Source organism: Nyctibius grandis, chromosome 5 (genome assembly GCF_013368605.1).
Source record: "Nyctibius grandis isolate bNycGra1 chromosome 5, bNycGra1.pri, whole genome shotgun sequence".
In the NCBI taxonomy this organism is placed as follows: Eukaryota; Metazoa; Chordata; class Aves; order Nyctibiiformes; family Nyctibiidae; genus Nyctibius; species Nyctibius grandis.
The window spans coordinates 34,603,692-34,623,536 of NC_090662.1; the positions used below are offsets into that span (position 1 = coordinate 34,603,692).

At 39.1% G+C, this 19,845-nt stretch overlaps 1 protein-coding gene across 1 annotated transcript in view; it reads left to right on the forward strand.

Annotated features, from left to right (window-relative positions):
• The window catches only part of CNTN1 (contactin 1), a 266,198-nt gene that overhangs the window by 234,807 nt on the left and 11,546 nt on the right, over positions 1 to 19,845 (forward strand). Inside the window, exons 20-23 of the mRNA XM_068400703.1 lie at positions 440 to 543; positions 7,305 to 7,491; positions 8,991 to 9,103; positions 10,245 to 10,401. Of these exons, the coding sequence (XP_068256804.1) occupies positions 440 to 543; positions 7,305 to 7,491; positions 8,991 to 9,103; positions 10,245 to 10,401 (561 nt within the window). The remainder of the gene's footprint in view (positions 1 to 439; positions 544 to 7,304; positions 7,492 to 8,990; positions 9,104 to 10,244; positions 10,402 to 19,845) is intronic.

Here is a 19,845-nt window from a genome sequence, read left to right on the forward strand (position 1 = left end):
GTCACATTAAAACTTTGTATCATCGTGACTAAGTGACATACACATGAATATTAGTGTGAAACTAGCTTAAAAAATGTGATGTGTATAATCTGCGAGCTGCTGTCCGATTTAGTAAAAGATCACCGGATGCTTCATTCTATTTATCAAAGCCTGTTTTTCACTTACACGAATTTCAGCAGGGAATCTGTTGAAGCATAAAAATACATAGTCTGAGCCAAGTAATAGGATCATTGCTTTGTTTTTTGTAGAGTCATTTCCCATACAGGTCATCACTGTATTTAAAGTTTACTCAAGTAAAACCAGATTAAAGACTAACACACTTAGCTCCCTGATACCAAGAAAATAATACAAAGTATTGAAGTGAGAGGGGCCCCTGTAAGCAAGTATAACAATATCACTGGATGAGATTGGATGTTTTAACATGTGTTTCATCTTCCAGCTCCAACTGAAATTCCTACAGATGTGAGCGTAAAAGTTTTGTCATCTTCTGAAATGTCTGTGTCTTGGCATCATGTTTCTGATAAATCTGTGGAAGGATACCAGGTGAGTTTAGAGGTGACACTGTATATCTTCTCATTCATTTAATTTGGATAGTTAAATGCAAGAATAATTTCTACTCCTGCATTCTGTCTCTTAGGGTTCACTTCTCTTTAGTTGTCATTTGCTGTACAGATGTCACATCCTGAGAAACAGATTATTTTTTTGTGCTATGTACTTCATTACTAAAACATGTTAACCAATGTATGTGCTCATGATTCAACTGAGAAAAGGCATCATTATTTCATAAAATAGCCTTGTCTATGTTACATAATTGAATGCCTATCTCTACCTTCTCAAAACATATTGAAATTAAGTTTTGGGTGTAATTGTCAACACAGACTTGAAATTGTAACTAACTCATGGCCCATTTAAATTATCAGCAGTTATTAATATAATTCACCCACAAACCCTGTAGTAAGTGGGACTACACGACAAATGTCCAGAATCCAGTATAACAGAGACAGCACTATTGTGCAAGACAACAATGTTTTGTTCATGGTTTCTATTGTCCACAAGAAAAAGAGCTTCAAGGTGTGTTCATCTGGTTCAAGACTAAGTGGTACTGCCAGTAAAAGTTGTTCTTGTCCTTGTACAAAGATGACAACAGCCACAGGTTGGGTGCAACCAGAAATGGCCACATAGTACTCCAGCAGGGAAGTCTTAACATCATCCACACACAGTGGATGCTGATGAACTCTGCAGTGTACAACCAGCTTACTTCAGCTGCACTCCAAAATAGGGATTTGGGCCTTAGTTTGTTAGTGACTTACTTTGTGATTTAAGTTGTCGGCTGATTGATGGTAGCCTCTATGCTCCAAAATGAGCACATACAAATGCAGAGTAACCTCATAGAATGTATTTTTATAACTGAAATCTATGAATAAATGTTCTTTTAATTAGTAGTATTTGTTTCTATATTTCCTGATCTCTGTTTCTGTCTCCATGAGATTTATGTAATACTTCCGGGGTACTGTAACAAGATCATAGCAAAGATCTCATTAGGAACTAATATACTGTCATATAAAGGTTGGTTCTACACAGAACATATAGAGTTTTAAAATTACAAGCAGAGGACACTGGGGTTTGAAATTAAGACACTGACATCAACAGTAACTCCTAATTTACTAAAGCAGCCCACTGGTTTGGTGTTTCATAGGGATTGGGCAACTAGAACAGCATAGACAAATTCATGGTTGTAACTGAGAGCTGGGTGGAGTACCCAGATCTGTGAGCTCAAGCCAGACAGACATGTAGCAGTGTGGCACTACTGAGCTGGACAGTCTGCACAGAAACTGGGCGCAAAGCCTGCACACCCTGAATAACCAGAACAGACACTCGGCAGGCACACAACAGGGGACTTGGCGGGGTGTGGAGAGAGCAGCAACAAGGAGAGCACTGGAGAGGTTGGGACTTCAGTAGCAATAGAGCATGACAATGGATGTTGAGAGTTGTCACGGGGAATGGGGTAGGAAGGCTGGAGGGGTAAGGATAAATGGGGAAAGAACATGGTGGGAGAACATTCCCATAGGCAACTCACTTTTGGCCTTTTTTTCAATTTTACTTTATTTTAGATGAAGCCATCTGAGTTGCTGTCAGGGGACATCAGGGGTAGAAGGGAGGGGAGAGGACTCAGCAGGAAAGAACAGGATGCATGGAACAGTCAATAGAAAAAAGGAAAAAAGTCAGAAAGAAGCGTGGAGGGTCTTTGGGCTGAAAAGAGAATAACTGCTGTTTTGAAGAAAGGTGGGATACCCTGGGAATAGGCGGAGAGCTCTGTTACACAGACTATAGGCATGTGGGGTGTGGTTATATTTTGATAGCTGGAGTGTAACTTCATCCCCTCATTTCTAGAGAAGTACTGTACTTCCACAAATCCAATGTGAACTGAGTGGCTTGAATATGTACAATGAGCAGTGGCATTGAATGTGAATTTCTTCTCTTTTTTTTCTCTTTTTCTGAAGTAATCTTATCAGGACTGTGGAAAGAAGTTTCCATCTGGCTACACAGTAAACAGACTGATAGGCATGAATTACTGCCCCACATAGCTCAGTAAGGTGTTAATTCTGAGATCTTTTTCTCTAGAGCAGTCACCAGCCTCATTGTAGTAGATGGGGAAAGCAGCAAAGGGCTGCCTGTGCTTCTACACTGAGGGCAAAAGTGTCTTGTGCTCCTGAAGATCAGATCTCACATCAGTCCTGAAGGACCCATGGGACAGGGCAAAAATAGAGAGGGCTCTTCTGGAAGGTCAAGGCTGCATTGTGAAGCTACAATACAAGTTGTGGGGGAAGGAGCAAACTACATTATAAAATTCCAATGAATATGTCTGGAAGGCTCTGTCTCTATTGTCATCAAGAAATATTCCCATATCTATTTTTTAATTGCTGCTCACCTGTAACACAGGTTAGCAAAAACCCTCATTCACCAGAACACCTTCTCAGTTTCATTTTAGTCTTTATTATTACCTGAAAATTTCATAATTGACCTTTTAAATGCTAGGGTTTAAGAAGTGGGAGTACCCTGAGCAAAGTACCTGAAGGTATTTCACCTGTGACACAATGCTTTTCACACCAAGAGGAGTCAGATTTTCTTGACACTAATGCATACTGTCAGGATGACTGCGCTCATGGTGATGAGTGTGAACTGATACATTTTGCCATTACAGAGGAGTATCCTCAGCTCACACTTAAAGAAGAGATAAAGTATGAAAACTATCTCCATCCATATAGAGAATTTAAGGTTTATGAGTTCTTACAATAGCCTGCTAAAAGCCACAGCTCGTCCGTGCATGCAATATCAAAGGCACTATCCATATTTCCTGCTGCTTTTATGCAATAGATATATGTTTATTTTATTAAAACAAATTTATCGCTACTCATCACCATTGACCCTTGTTTACTGAAATATGCTATTAGCATTCTTTATTAGTATGAATAAAGTATCTCTTTTATGTCTCTCCTATGTAAAACTTTCACCAATATGAGAGCTGTTGTTTCACGACACTTACAGAAAAAACTTCTGATGTATTTCAGTATATTAAAATTTGAGTAGAGGAGAGGACCATGAAAGAGAGCATTTGTCCCTGATTTCAGCACGGATGGCTGCACTAATTCATGATGGCTAAGACATTCCTTCCCACAGATCACTGCTGGCTCATCTCCTACAGAAACTCTAGAGCTGGAGTGAAATACCTTCCTGTGTCCCCTGGGGATTCATTACCTATGATTCACCCTAACAAGGTAAATGCAGAGCACCAGGAAAAAGCAGACTGTCCAGGATTATTATCCAAGCTCTTTAAGAAAAAGAGAGGGGCCACTGAGCAAAGTGGGGAAATGTGACTTCTTGAAGCAATGGGGCATTTAATTCTAGATATCACTTCCACAGAGGCAAGAGGGTGAAAGAAATTTTCAAGTTATTTCAAGAGACTTTTTATTTATTTAAATAATAAGTGAGAAGAGAAATGTAGGAATATATAAAGAAGACAGTACTTTTTCTTAGCTCTTACTTCATCTTACTTTTTTACAAGAGTAGTTACAATGATCCAAATATGTAGATAGTACTGTATGTTAAATGAAGAGGTAAAGAACATTCTGAGTGTGTGACACACAGCTCACACCCTATAGGAGTAGTTAAGTCCACAACATTGCAGCCAAGAACAATAATATTTGGGTTTTAAATTTAATTTCATTTTTAGATTATTACTTCTGCCTGAAATGTAATATGCTCTCAGTGAAGTAATTTGCATATTCATTCATTGTTCTCACTTGTCTTGTTTGATGCTGTATATTAATTGTTATATTACGCCCTTAGCATCACTGTAGTGCAAATGAAGAGTAGGATTGTACATTTTGCAAGTCAGAGGTATTCAAAGGCTTCCAGCATATGCCCCATGATTAACAAAAGCTTCACATAAAGTGTGTCTGCCATCTTTAGGTAGAGCAGGTACTTAATTACCATAATAGAACATACTAAAAATGAATTAGTCTTCAATGGTCAGTTAATATCAACAGCAAAGCTACCATTGGTCCTGTTGTAGCTAATAAACTTTTGGCCACCTAGAACTTCACAGACATCGCTTTGCTGAAGGGTAGAAACTTTTTTGAACTTAGGGACAGAGATAGACGTGATGTCCTCTAGCTCCTGATGTACATACCCTCTCACACTTGAGTCAGCCACTTATAGTTAACAGCTTATGGTATACAGCTGGTTGCATTCAACAGCAGCAATTTATCTACAACAGTTTGTTAATTATAATCATATAAAAAAATCTGTCTTGAAAATCATAATCAGACCTTCAGCTGGAATGACTGTGATGGTTTCAGATCCACACCAGTGTGAAACCATTCATCAAGTGGAGGTTACCACCCTGCAGGAGAAGCCTGCAGGATGGATTGGGTGCACATTCCTCACTTGTTTTGAGGCAAAGGCTGTTGACTCAGTAAAATAGCCACCTTGATAAGCGGGAATTTCATGAGTGTGAGTGCCTTAATTACAGCAAACTGATTTTTAGGATGCTAGTGGATTAAACTTCCAAAACACTGTGCAGGACATACATTTATATACCTGTTTGTGGCTGCTGAAAGGCAGGTATCCAAGCTGTATTTAAAAATCGGAGCAAATTTGGCCAGATACAATATGATTCTCTCTACACCAGGAAAGAGTGAGAAAAGCCAGTAAGATATTGTCACATTTATCATAATCAGAGTATGAGTAACCTCTAACACAGGTGGGCAAGACTGAGGCAACAAACACTGACAAGAGACTTTAGTATTTAAATGAGAGTAACCTCTGTGTAGTGATATTGGCTGTTACTGTGTCCAAAGACATGTGAAGTAGGTGAAGAGAAATCCTCTACTGCACCTCTCCTCATTCAGCCACAGTATGTGCTCTGAGGTAAAAGAAAGAAATATTTTTATTAAACATTTTATTTTGAACATGAACAAGATAAAAGCCTTGCAAACAAGGGTTGTACCCATAATTTGTGAAGAGGAGAACTGTGATATTAATACCTTGACAAGCTATCTGCTCTTCTGACCTGTCCCTTAAATGAAGCTTCCAAGGAAAACTAAAGTCAGCAGAACAGAAGATTAAAACAGTTGCTATTTAAAAGATAAAATAACAGGATACCTGATGTCACCAGTCAAATCTTACAAAGCAAGATTTTTTCCTAGAGCTTGAAATTACCGACAAGATTAACCTTTTCCTAAAAAATTTTAAGAAGTCTTCATGTAGCATACCCAAAAATCATTATGAAGACTGGCAGAAGCTGAGCAGAATGCTGAGAATAAAAACACTCAAAACCCAAATGTAATAGACATGGCTTTCCACTCTTTCAGGTTAGTGCAGTAATTTAGTCTTATGCAAATTGGTATAAACCAGACAAAACCCAGAGACTGACAGTGTTTTACTCTCATTTGCATGTCACAAGGACATGCAGAATAGGACCCTGTGTATGTGACCAGTTCTGCATCCAGTTCTGGGCCCCCCAGTTCAAGGAAGATAAGGAACTACTGGAGAGAGTCCAGCGGAGGGCTACAAAGATGATCAGAGGACTGGAGCATCTCTCCTAGGAGGAGAGGCGGAGGAAGCTGGGTCTGTTTAGCGTGGAGAAGAGAAGACTGAGGGGGGATCTTATCAATACTTACAAATACCTTAAGGGCAGGTGTCAAGAGGATGGAGCCAGACTCTTCTCAGTGGTGCCCAGTGACAGGACAAGGGGCAATGGGCACAAACTGAAACATGGGAAGTTCCATCTCAATATGAGGAAAAACTTCTTTACTGTGAGGGTGACAGAGCACTGGAACAGGCTGCCCGGGGAGGTTGTGGAGTGTCCTTCTCTGGAGATATTCAAAACCCGCCTGGACGTGACCCTGTGCAACGTGCTCTAGGTGAACCTGCTTTGGCAGGGGGTTGGACTAGATGATCTCCAGAGGTCCCTTCCAACCCTAACCATTTGGTGATTCTGTGACAGACCCTACGGAATGGCATCACTCCATAGGAATTACTCTCTTTTAAACTAGTGCTTTGTAATGTGTAATGAATTAAAGTAGAATGGAACAATTTCTTGGGGAAAAAAAAAACCTCACAGAATTTCTATGTACAGTTAATTGACTTCGAATTTTAAGATGTTAGAAGTTTACATTGATGCTTTTTCCATCGTTTAATCATTTTCAGGTTCTTTCTCATCTACTTTGACAAATGTCATATTGTACTATGAAATCTGATTGAATTTAGCCAAAGAACTTTAGAAAATGGTTAGGTACATGTATCTAGACCTGCACATACAGATAACATGACTGAATACTTCTCAATCCCTAGATAGAAGTACAAAAGGATTAAATTTGTAAGACATCTTAAACAAAATATTGTGAAAACATTAGCAGGGTTTATTCTACACTGTAGCGTAGGAAAACAATATTAAAGTTCACAGTAAAATGCTCAAACAAAACAGCAAGAAGAAAATAGTCTTGTTGTCTGAAGGCATTATCGATCTCCCAGGCTTCTAAATGACTTAGCTGAGAACAAGTTAAACCACTGTGAGAAAAGGTTTCATAATCTGGACTTGTTTCTATTTCTTTATGTCTGTATACAACTCAGTTAAAATCACAGCCTGTAGAAAGAATTCCATGCTATTGCTGTTAGATTTCTTTTAGATGACTTATTTCCCAAAGTATGTAGTATAGAAATACCCAGCATACGTAATTTTTGATAAACTGTCTTTATGACTAAATATGTTAAATTTAATTCTTCAATTTGCTTGCTTACAGATTCGTTACTGGGCTGCTCATGATAAAGAAGCAGCTGCACAGCGGGTACAAGTGAGCAATCAAGAGTATTCAACCAAACTAGAAAACCTGAAGCCTAATACTCGCTACCATGTAGATGTTTCTGCCTTCAATAGTGCAGGCTATGGACCTCCCAGTAGAACCATCGATATCATTACCAGGAAAGCACGTATGTAAATGGAGCATTTGGTTAAGTATAATGTCATGTGCTTCGTTATTGCATGTTGCATCATGTCCATCGTGTTTTCAAACGTGGCTTCTCATTCATATACCCAGTGTTCTCCTTTTATGTGGTAATGGTTCTTTGTCTGAAAATATCTACTAAGGCTCTCCTTCCTCTCTTTTGTTGCCATGTACAATGTGGATATCTTAAAAAAGGCAGCAAGAAGACTAAGATTATAGGCTCATAGGAGGGTCAGCTACAAGCTCAGATCAGGTTGCTCAGGGCTTTATCCAGTCGGATCTTGAAAACCTTCAGGGACAGAGACTGCATAACCTCTCTGGGAAACCTGTTCCACGGCCTGACTTTTTCTGAGCATCTAGTCTGAGCCTCATTTAATGAAATGTGTGCCTTTTGTCACTCATCCTCCTGCCATACCACTTTGAAGAACCTGGATCCTTCTCTTGATAACCTCCCTGTAAGAACAGATAGGGGGCTCTTCAGTCCCCTCCAAAGAGGTCTCTTCTCCAGGGTCAACAAGCCCAGCTGTCTCACCCTCCCTTCACAGGGCAAGTGCTCCACCAGGTCGGTGGCCCTCTGCTGAACTCACTCCAGATTACCAGTGTCTTTCTAGTAATGGGGGGCCCAGAGCTGGACATGATATTCCAAATGATGAACAATTCAGGCCAGCTATTACATAGGCAACTATACGCTGTCTTTCTGTTTAATCAATAGCGAGAAAGATTGCATTCTGACAATTAAAATGTGACCAATTGCCATTTTCATTAACAGCAGAGGGAGCCAGGATCAGGCAGCCTTGAAAAGTGTGTGATCTGAATCACACCCTTGAATTTACATGCCATAATAGGTTTATGAATATAACTCCTAGCACTAACATATGCTGAGAAATGTTCAATTAAGAAATATGTCTTGTGTATTTAAAACACACTTATATGGGCTAAAAATATGTACAACTAATTTGAGGATTTCTGTCAGTAAATAGTGTATTGTGCAACTTCCACCTGCAGGGTTCATTTGTGTTGAATAAGACTCCGTTTTTATAAGTTTATTGTGTGAAATATAATGAATGGTTTCTGCAGTGGAGTACTCCAATTTCTACTGAGTTAAATGCTGTAGAAATGCGCTTAAATGGTTAATTAAATACTTAATCTCAATTAATTAATATGACTTAAGCCACATTTCAGAGAGGTTCTGAACATAGTCGCATGCCAGCAAGCACACATGGTCAGCAACATAGTGAAGGGTAATGTTGGCCATTTCCATTCTGGCAACACAGAAAGGCAAACCCACAAAGCAGCCTCTGCACAAGCCATCCAAAATTGCCTGGCTGGAGCTGTAGCAGTTCATTCCATGGAGGAGACTATCCCTTAATGATATAAAGATCAAACTAATTTCCCTTTTTACATTTTTAAATGTCTTAATAAAAATGTCATTGAACATTTATGAAATCTCATTTATGTGCACATTATACATATGTTGCTTTTCAGCTCCAAGCCAACGTCCAAGAATTATCAGTTCTGTAAGATCTGGTTCAAGGTACATCATCACCTGGGATCACGTGAAGGCAATGTCAAATGAGTCTGCAGTTGAAGGATACAAAGTATGATCTATGAAAATATTTTTTATCTTTGTGTATGCTACATGAGGTACATTTTACAGAGAGTGATGAATTTTGGTACCTAATCAGACTTAAACAGAGTTGCATGCTAAAGATGAAGGTATCATGCTCAGAGATCACAGACGTCCAGTAGGCTTAGGGCAAAGCCAGTGGGCTTAGTCAATATGATGAGAAAACATTGGGGCACCAAAATTCATTTGGGTGGTAAACCATATTATGAGAAAGTTTAGATCGCTGACTGCAGCAACCTGACTCCCCATATGATTACGTTTACTGTCTATTGGCTAAAAATAATGCTTAAAACAATTGTACCCTTTAATAGATTTTCCTTATACCAGTATGCATTGTCCCAGCTTTCCTTTCCCACCTCCATGGGAGCTACAGTTCCTGGAACATGAGTTCTTTAAAGTCTGGGAAAATAGAGGAAGGGAAGGGACATTTAACCTCGTTAGATGCAATTACTGTATGACTAGAGCAAGTGTATGTACTAACTATAGGGTGTATAGAAAGCTTCAAAACTTAATTCCTGTTTAACTTTGCTTCTTGCTTGGCAGTAAGAAAATGAGTATCATGTTCTACAGTACAAATTTTGCTCAAGGAGCTGAACTGCTTCCTGGGAGTTGCTGACAATGTTTCACAGAGATGATTCTAGAAGGGGTGGGGATCTTTTCTGAAGGTCCCACAAGACATATACCATCACATTTGCAATAGTTTAACATTGTTGAGAGTTAATAATAAAATTAATGCTTGTTTCATTTTTGGAAATGGTAATAAATTTTATGTCAGAAAACCCAGCTGAGTTCTGTTATTTTTATTTGATGCTCTTTGACACCTTGCATTATTATCCTCCATCATTTAATTACTTATTTAGAATGTAAGGGCTGAAATTATTTTTCAAAAGGTGGCATAATTTTATAACAGAGAAAACAATGAGGAAACATCTTGTCTAGATTTACCCTATGTAAAAATTGAAAAAGAAATATCAGCCACTGAGTTTTGATATATATAGGCTTCATATATAAATAAAAACCTAATAGTTTTTCATTGACACACTGTACATATGTAACTGTGTTTTCATGGAAATGTAGCATTTCAATAACTATACTTACTATGACTTTCCTAGGTACTTTATAGACCAGATGGACAACATGAAGGCAAGTTGTTTTCTACTGGAAAGCACACAATAGAGGTCCCAGTCCCCAGTGATGGTGAATATGTTGTTGAGGTCCGAGCACATAGTGAAGGAGGAGATGGAGAAGTAGCTCAAATAAAAATTTCAGGTGAGCAGATAACTTCCTTCCTCCTTTTCCACACTCCTTGGAAATCTTGGACTGAATGTTTTCCTCTTGCACACTATCCAGAGATGGGCACACCATTTCCATCCAAAATTTGAGAGGTAGCTCTTCAGCAGTGACTGCACTGTGAATTAGAGTTTATCTTAAAATATTTCTGGAGACTCATAATGCACACAGGAAACTTCAGCAGCAGTCCAGCTCAATCCTGGAAGCACTGCCAGTCTTCCAAATATCAGACTGTTTCTAATGGTGCCCCCAGTTAGGCTGCCACTTCTAGTAGTGTCCTACAAGCATAACTACATGGTGCAGGCCTCAGGCTCAAGACGTCAGTTTGCAATAATCCTGTAGTTCCTAGTACCTGTTGCCTCTGTACCTCATTCCTTTGTCAACTGCCACTAAGAGGAAAGTAACTGAGAAAAGTGAGTGGACCACAGTGATCCACAGACCAATTGCTAGGGAGGTTCCACTTCTCAGGGAAGAGGGGAGCTGTGACACAAAGAGAAGAATAAGCAATGAGAAGTGCAACATGCTCAACTTCAGAGTGGTCTGGATGATTGGTAAACAGTGGAAGGGAGCATGGCTCAGGCTGATTCAACTTGTGCTCAGTGTTAACTCTAAATACGAGCTCAGACATGATCTGCACATCACTTTCCTGTTAGTTTTGTAATTTAAGTAGTGCCTTAGCACACTGTGTGTAAAGTAGAACATGTGAATAAACGTCAAGGACTTGGATATTATGTTTGTAAGGTTATGACTTAAACACTTGCATTGTATTCTTGTCTTTTTAATTAAAAAATGAACTTGGGGAATAGTAAGGATTAAACATCAACAGTATTCTTGTCACCCAGTCAGTGCAACCATTATTGCATCTTTTAAAAATAGTAATGCCTATGCTATATCATCTGTGTACTGTGAGAGAAGCTGCCCATTCTTAAAGGAGTGGACTCCGATCTGCTGGTTTTCAATAATATGTACAGTTTTTATCACCTAGTGTAAACTCATGGGTATCCCCATTCTTGTTTGTATGAAGCATCTACTCCGCTCTTGATCCAATGAAACCTAGAGGTCGAGAATCCATCATTTGCCAGATACTTTGTTCTCATGATTAATCACCTGCCTTGTTTACATTTTTTTTGCCTAATTTTTTGTCTATATTTATCTGGTTTTGGGGTCTGGCCATTGTTTCCTTTTATAGCTTATGTCTGATTAGTCTTTTGTGCCTGATATGTTCTCCCCAATAAGAAATGTATATATATCAGTCATGTGACTGATCAACTGCTAAACAGACTGAGCACCTTGAATTTCTCTATGATGACATTTTCTTCAGGTCTTAAATAATTTCAACAGCTCTTCTCTTCACCTCTTCAACTTCTGAGAATTCCTTTAGGACTGTAGACGCTGTAACTATATGCACTGTTTCAACTCCACTGTCTGTGGAGGTAGTCTCCCCTCCCTACACTTACTACTCGCGCATTATTCATGAAAGGCTTTCATTAGCCATTTATTTCCTTGCACTGGGCTATAAGATGGCGTTCATCTTGTTTGTCCAACACCAGCTCTAAATCCTTCCTGGAATCCTTGCTTTCCAGGATACAGTGTCCCATCCTTATCTGTGTGGCGTATCTCTTTTTCCCTTGGTGTGTAATTTTGCATGTGGGTATGACAAAGCACAGTTGGTTTGAATGGCTTAAGTTCATATGCTGCCTGGCTTTCTGTATAATGTGGTGTTGTCATTACTCTTTACTACTTTGCCATTTTGGTTCATGTACATGGTTCCTTAGGTGTTTACTTCTGGTTTTAATTAAAATGATTGGATTGCATTCAGTCTACTACTGTTCACTGTGGAATTGCACTAAAAATTAAATTACTATTCTTCAATAATTGTGTTTTGAAATCTGCCAGTGACTGAATACTTAATCTGTTTAGCATACACTCTGTTAATTGTGTGTACCATTTTCTATGAGAATGTCTTGGCGTACTAAGTCAACCACTTTACAAAAGCTGTAACACATTGCGTTATATTATACTCTGAGGGAATCACTTTTAACATATTTTATGACCTGCAAAAAAGCTGAAGCAACTGCTATGTTTAGGGCATGTCTTAGGTCATCTTTGTATCACACAGATATTATCATCTATCATCAGTGTGGTGCAAAGACCCTTTAGGTAGCAGCAGATAGATTACTTCCCAGACTGGAAGCAGAAGCATCATGTCAGTACAATGTTGAGCCCAAGCCGATCAGTCTTGCCAGCAGGACCTGCCCCAAGCGTGCCCATACAGAGTTAGCAGCTCTGGGAGAGTTAGCACCCTACAAATGCTAGTTTGTAGAGTTTTGTATTGCTTTGTCTTCAACACTGCAGACAAGTTTTCAGCCACAACTTCTACCATACCCCAGCTAGACAGAGAGGGACTGTGCCTCTGGTGGCCTAGATAAAGGCAGCATTCCCTGTACTCAGTTTCAGAAAGGAGATCGAAAAGGAGACGAAAGGCAGGGTAATCTCTTTGGAATACACAGTATGCAGAGAATTGGGCAAGTATTTCAGGCTGTTTCTGGGCTTAAACCATACTTTTTCCAAAGAGCAGAATGAAGTGTAGTTTTAACACCTACACATGGCAAATTATGTCTGCTAATTTTTATTCTTAAGGAAATTTTCCAGTAGTGCAACAGGGTTGCAAATAATTGTCCAAAAAGGGTGATAGAGTGGTGAGAAGCTTTTAAGTAATGATTATTTTTCTGAGAGACTTGCAAAGAAGGTAAGATCTAGTTTGATAGGAATGTGTGTTCTGGTGGTCGACTGGCCAAAATGGAACTTACGTATTTACAGAGAGATATAAAGAATAGTTAAGGCAAAACATAAGGCATCTTATCAGATTCAGAGAGGACCATTGCCTTACTGGACCTTGAGGCATCTGATTCCAGAGTTTGCAAACCAAATTAATTTCCTGCATAAGTGAATGGGGAGAAATAAGCAACTAGGGCAGGGGTTCAGAATGGTTTGGATGCTGACCAGAAATGACCTGATCTTAAGCAAACTGGAAAGCTGCACTGAAGAGAGAGAGGAATGTCTAGAAAAACCTATGTGTCTTCCAGATTAGTGTTTTCCTGCTGTTCACTGGGTATCAAATCCAAAGTAATCTACATAATGCACCTGACTTAGGTGTCTAAGCTCCCATTATAATCAGTTGTTATCTAGAGTGTAATTCAGAAACTTAAACAAAGCCTGTAGCATATGCGATGTCCCAGATTACCAGGGACATCCAATGCTGGCAGGCATGACGTGACCTACAGGGGACCTGAGGTCTTCTGGATCAGCAGCTGGAACCTGAACAGGACACCAGAAGACATCTTTTGGCCTATATTTCAGCTGCATGAATTGCACCCTTTTGCAAACCAAAACCATTTCCTTGATTTATGTGGCTGCTGTTGCTGTGCTAGGCTACCATGTTGCCAGCCTGTTGTAGATGTACTCTGAGCAATTCTTAGCACTTGCTGAATTAGGGCTGAATGAGATTTAAGTACAAGAACATCTAATTCAGGAACCCTAACTGGCCCTGAGGTCTTAACTTAGGTATTAAAAATGCAGCACATTTTAACTAACAAAATTACATTTGAAAGTCAAAAGTAAAAGAAACAAGAAATGTATGTTATTTCTAGCTCAATCTCTTGTCTAAGGGAGAAACTTTTATGTTTTCCTCCTCCTCTTCCTTCTCACAGAAAACCCAGTCACATGCTGAAGAGGGAGGCAAACATCCTGCAGCAACTTTTCTCTCATATAACCAGTCAGCTTCCTACAGAATACACTGTTTTATTTGAGAATGATATAAAGGAAGTTTACCAAACACAGCCATCTCACATGCATTTCTTTTTAGTGAACATCTTGAAATATAAGTGCTTATTATAAAATCACTCGCTGTATATATGCTGAGCTGCATTTCAGCATACAGCTATAATCAGTGTAAAATACAGTCACGAGTTGTTGTATCTTATTGTCCAATGCCTGTTGTACAGTTAGGGGTTTGGGGATATTTTTCAAGCCCATTACAGTAAATTAATGAGCTACACAATTTAAAATTCATTCTTGAGATACCACAACCAGCTGAAGGTTGGAACTACTTGTTTAACTGAAGGAGTCTGTTCCAATGGCTAATAATAGGCTTATCTGTTTTCTTTGAAATAAATTAAAGGCTGAGATTATTTTTTTGTCTCTTGCATGCTCTCTGGATTGCAGTCCTTTGTCATAATGCTGATATTAATGTAATCAAAGCAATCTTGCAATCAGTAGGAACTAAAACCATATGGCACTTGATTCTTTTCTCACTTCACTTGTGTAACTTGTGTAACTACACTGGCCTCAGTGCAATTAATTTATACCAGAGTAAGGACCGTGGATGCACTTCATCGGGTCCCATAGACTTGTGCACCTTCAGGTTCCTTAGATGGTCTCGAACCTGATCTTCTCCTACAGTGGGCAGTTCATCCAGTCCCTGCCTCTGCCTTCTGTGACTTGGGTGGTGTGGCTAGAGCACTTGCCAGTGAAGACTGAGGCAAAAAAGTCGTTGAGTACCTTAGCCTTCTCCATGTTCCCAGTAACCAGGTCTCCCGTTTCCTTCCGGAGAGGGCCCGCATTTTCCCTAGTCTTCCTTTTATTACCAATGTACCTATAGGAACTTTTAGTGTTGCCCTTGACATCCCTGGCCAGATCTAATTCTATCTTGGCTTTAGCTTTCCTAACATGATCCCTGGCTGCACAGACAGTTTCTCTGTGTTCCTCCCAGGCTACCTGTCCTTGCTTCAACCCTCTGTAGGCTTCCTTCTTGTGCCTGAGTTTATCCAGGAGCTCCTTGTTCATCCATGCAGGCCTCCTGGCGTTTTTGCTTGATTTTCTCTTTGTTGGGATGCATCGCTCCTGAGCATGGGGGAGGTGGTCCTTGAATATTTACCAGCTTTCTTGGGCCCTCCTTCCCTCCAGGGCTTTATCCCAAGGGACTCTACCAAGCAGGTCGCTGAAGAGGCCAAAGTCTGCTCTCCTGAAGTCCAGGATGGTGAGCTGGCTGCGCGCCCTCCTTGCTGCCCTATGGATCTTGAACTTCACCATTTCATGGTCTCTGCAGCCAATGCTGCCCTTGAGCTTCACATCCCCCACCAGCCCCTCCTTGTTGGTGAGAACAAGGTCCAGCATGGCACCTCTCCTCATCAGCTCTCCTATCACTTGGAGAAGGAAGTTATCATCCACGCGTTCCGGGAACTTCCTAGAGCAGAATCAAGCTCTCAAATTTTAACTTTCATCTGGGATGGGGGAGAGGGGAATTTATTGGGAAAAAAGGAAGATACCATGCACCTTCACCTTCAAATATGAAATCAGGTTAATGTCTCAATTTAAATAGTCACATGGACAAAGAATAATTTATGTATTGTATATGCTTATAGCAAGAGAACACAATTACAGATTCTCTGTGTTCACTGCACACATATATAAACACATATGAATTCCATTTGCCAGAAGCATGTTTTAGGATCCTGAAAAAGTATTTAGTTTGAAGCATAGCTTTTTCAAAGGAAAATGCAAAATTTTTGCCTGTAGTAACTCATACAAATATTTTCATTATTTTATCTTTTAATTTATTTTTTATTATTTTTAAAGGGGACATGAATATTTATTGCACATATTAGTATCAAGTAAATCGGGTGATCATTCACTTTTGATGTGGTATAATCAAAATGTTTTGATCGTAATTTGAAAATGTCCATCTGTTGTAAACATGGTTGTAGTAATAAGAAAAGAGGAGAAGACAGGTAAAAAATCACAAGGAATGCTGATGAAAACAGTCCTCTAACTGGCATAACAGTCCTCTTACTGATCTTGGAACTTATTATGCATCTGTGACAAGAATATAGCAAAAAGATTCTACTAAACTAAAAATACATTTCCAAAAGAGCTCTCCTCTAAAAGAAAGAACAGTAATTTTCACAATGCATTTGCTGTTGTCTCATCGCTCAAAAATTAAGTAGAAAATACTCAGAATACCCTCTAAGTTGGTACATAAATCTGCCTAAAACAACATATTCAGTTCTCTGGTTGTTCTCTTGATTTTCCTTCATCATCACATATCATTTCATCACAGTTCTAATTTATTGGTACTGTATCCTTCCAAGCCTTACTTTGACAACTAAGATTTGACAATTCCATGCATTACAACATACTCAGTGCTAGAACAATCATTTTCTTGAAAAGCCATATTCTCCTTAATTTCAATTTCTTCTCTTTTTCTTGTATTCGAACTCAACAGTAGGACAGGCTGCAGAAATGTTTTCATAACTAGTTATGTTTTCTTAGTCTTCATTATCCTATGATAATCCCAATGCTGTTTATTTTATCATTTATGTTTATTTATATGGGAAAGCCTGGATACACACAAAGTGTGAATGCAACAAAACTTCACTTTTAGCCATAAGGCTCATAACTAAGCTGTGCTATGGTGGTTGACAGACTTTGTAGCTAGAAATTGGATTTGTGAGTACATGGATTTAGAACACAACAGAGGTTTAAGAGAACAATATCACACAAAACAAGAGCAGGATAGGCTACTGATTATCAGAGAATACTGACAAGACAGGAATCCGTAGTTACTATACATCAGAAAACAGAAAAAGCGGCCACTGTCTTGAGAAGGACCGTGTAACTTCCTCCTGCTTTCATCTTCAGTCTGAGCTGCCACATGCCTGTCTGCGTGAGTTTGGGAACTGCCTGCAAAATCCCCACTGACAGCTATTGCATGGTCACATGAAGGTATGAACTGCAGTGCAAAAAAGAAATCTATGGCAACTTCATACACCTTGTTACGTGTTTTAACTTGATACATGTTGGAGATTTTGCTGGCTATCCCCGAACTTGCAAGAATGCTATAGCAAGGTGTGACTGTCATGGAAAACATATATTCTTGTTGGATCTCAGAAAGTAAAGATACTGAAGATACTAAAAGATGCTAAAGAAAGATACTATAAAAGTACAGAGAAAATCAGACAGGGTAATGCAGCTATGGAGTGAATTCTGGGTGAGGCATGCGAGAGAGGCAAGGAATCTTACTCAGCTAGAGTAAGGATGGCTAGCAAGGTAGACATGAACAATAGGAAGAGGTGAACAGGAAAAGATTATTCACTTTTCTTCACATTATGAGAATGATGGTATGCAGTAAAATTAGCAGGCAGCAGATTGAAAACTATCAAAGTAATACTCTTTTGCATGGCACAAAATTAAATTGTGGAACTCCCTGTGACAGGATGTGCAGGACTTGGTCTGTCAGCTCTTGTTTAAAACTATGTCCTATATTCAGCCTTTGACTCAGGAGCTACTGAACAGAAGCTACAAAGTAGCTCAGGAGCTACTTTGACACAAGTGGGAAAGAGTATAAAAGAGGAAAGTCGTATTCTGCATGCCGTGATTTTTTTTCCTTTCCACTGTGTCTGTTACAGACCACTGTAGGAGTCAGTGTCCTGAGCTAGTTAGGCCTTTGGTCAGACTCACTAAAGCTGACCCTATACTCCCAGCTTCAGTAAAGTGTACTATGAAATGCCTGAATAGTATTTAGTTGATGGATGAAGGATTAGTTCTTCTTCTGAAACCCTTCAATACTTTCTTTACTGTTTTCAGCAGTTTGGATGTTACCTACCAAACAATGACTGACTTTTAAAATGTTTAAGGAGAAGAAGAAAAATAAATTTTAGTTTACTGTGCAGTCCGAAATACCTTTTTTAAAAATTCAGCAGGCTTTTGATTGCCACTGTTTCAGTAGGACCATCAATCCATCCATGAGTTAAAGGTCTGACATTCAAATTCAGTTTGGCTGAACTATACTTCTTCATTAATTTACCCAGTCGTTGAGATATATCATACAGGTACTTTCAGTTTTTTTATTAGACCAACACAGAAATACTATACTCCTTCACTTTTATGAAACAAAATGCTTGGTATTTTATATTCATTGTACTCTACCATTAGAAGAAGAAGGAAACAATCCAAAAGATCGTTATTTAACTCTTTTATGCTTAAATGTAGCAACATAGCAAAAAAGAATATCACAAAAAAAATCACATAGCTTGTAGAGTGAATGCCAAGATTAGTATTTTGCTTTAATACTGTAATCCCTTTGATGCATAATGATTTAATTTAATACAAATGCATATTCTGCTTTCACCTCTTGGTAGGACATTTAACAATTGAACTATATTTATACAGTATTTTTAATTGTTTTGAGAAATCAAAGCCAGCCAAGTAGTGCTTAGAGTGATTCAAAGTAATCTTTAGAAGACTCATCTCATTAATTTTTTTCCCCTTAATAATCTAGACAGGATTGCAGACATGATCACAGCGGTGAAGGAATGAAGGAGGAATATTTTCTAGTCATGACAATTCTTACATGTTTTAATTTTCAGTAGCAAGCCGTGGAACTGCATTATTCAAATCCTTGTGGTATTCTTTAGTTCAACGGTTAACACTCTATCTTGCTTTTTATGGGTGGCTCGGAGTGGTGGCATGCTCATACCTCTCAGTTTTATGCACCTAACCTAGACAGACTCCTTTTCTTCCTAGCGAGGAGAGTGATTCAGAAGACCTAGGTTAGACGTCTGCTGTAACAGACCTTTTGATGAAACTTCTCTCTTAAGAGAACAAAACCCAGTGACTCTCTGATAAAGGTAGCAGTGATAGTTTTCCAGTTACTTCAGTGTCAAAGTCCAAGGGACTTCAGAAACACTCTTTGGTAGTATGGAAGGTGCACAGCTCTTTAGTTTTGCATTAAGGAAGTATCACAGAGTCTAATTCCTTTAGTAAACACCAAGGTTTGGCGTGGTGGTGAGGGGCAATCAAACAGAAGTACAGAACTGTAAAGAGAGCAAAGACGGTGAATCCGAAGTCTTGATAATGGCAGATGATATAATACAGAGCAGTGGCCAGAAATCGCAATTTGGGAGGTTCAGGCTGGACATTAGCAAAAATTTCACGCAGAGGATAGTGCAGCACTGGAGCAGGTTACCCAGAGAGGCTGTGCAGTTTTCATCTTTGGAGATTTCTGTGACTCAGGTAGGCAAAGCTGCGGCTGACAACATCCAGTGTTGGCGACAGTCCTGATATGAGTGGGAGGTCAGACTAGACAGCCCCAGAGGTACAACCAGGTACAACCAGGCATTTTGTGCTACTGCAAACTGTATAACTTCCAAATTTCAGATCTGCTGACAGTAGATTAGATGATGAATGTTTCATTAGAAGCACAGTTTGTACTGTGGCTATTTGGCAGGTTTATATTCATGTATAAATAGATTTATTTGTTACTACAGATATAAAGAGCAGATAAATTACATATTTGCTAACTCAAACGTATCTTTTAAGTGCCAATGACCATACAGGAAATACCTGTGTGTATTTTTGCCTTCT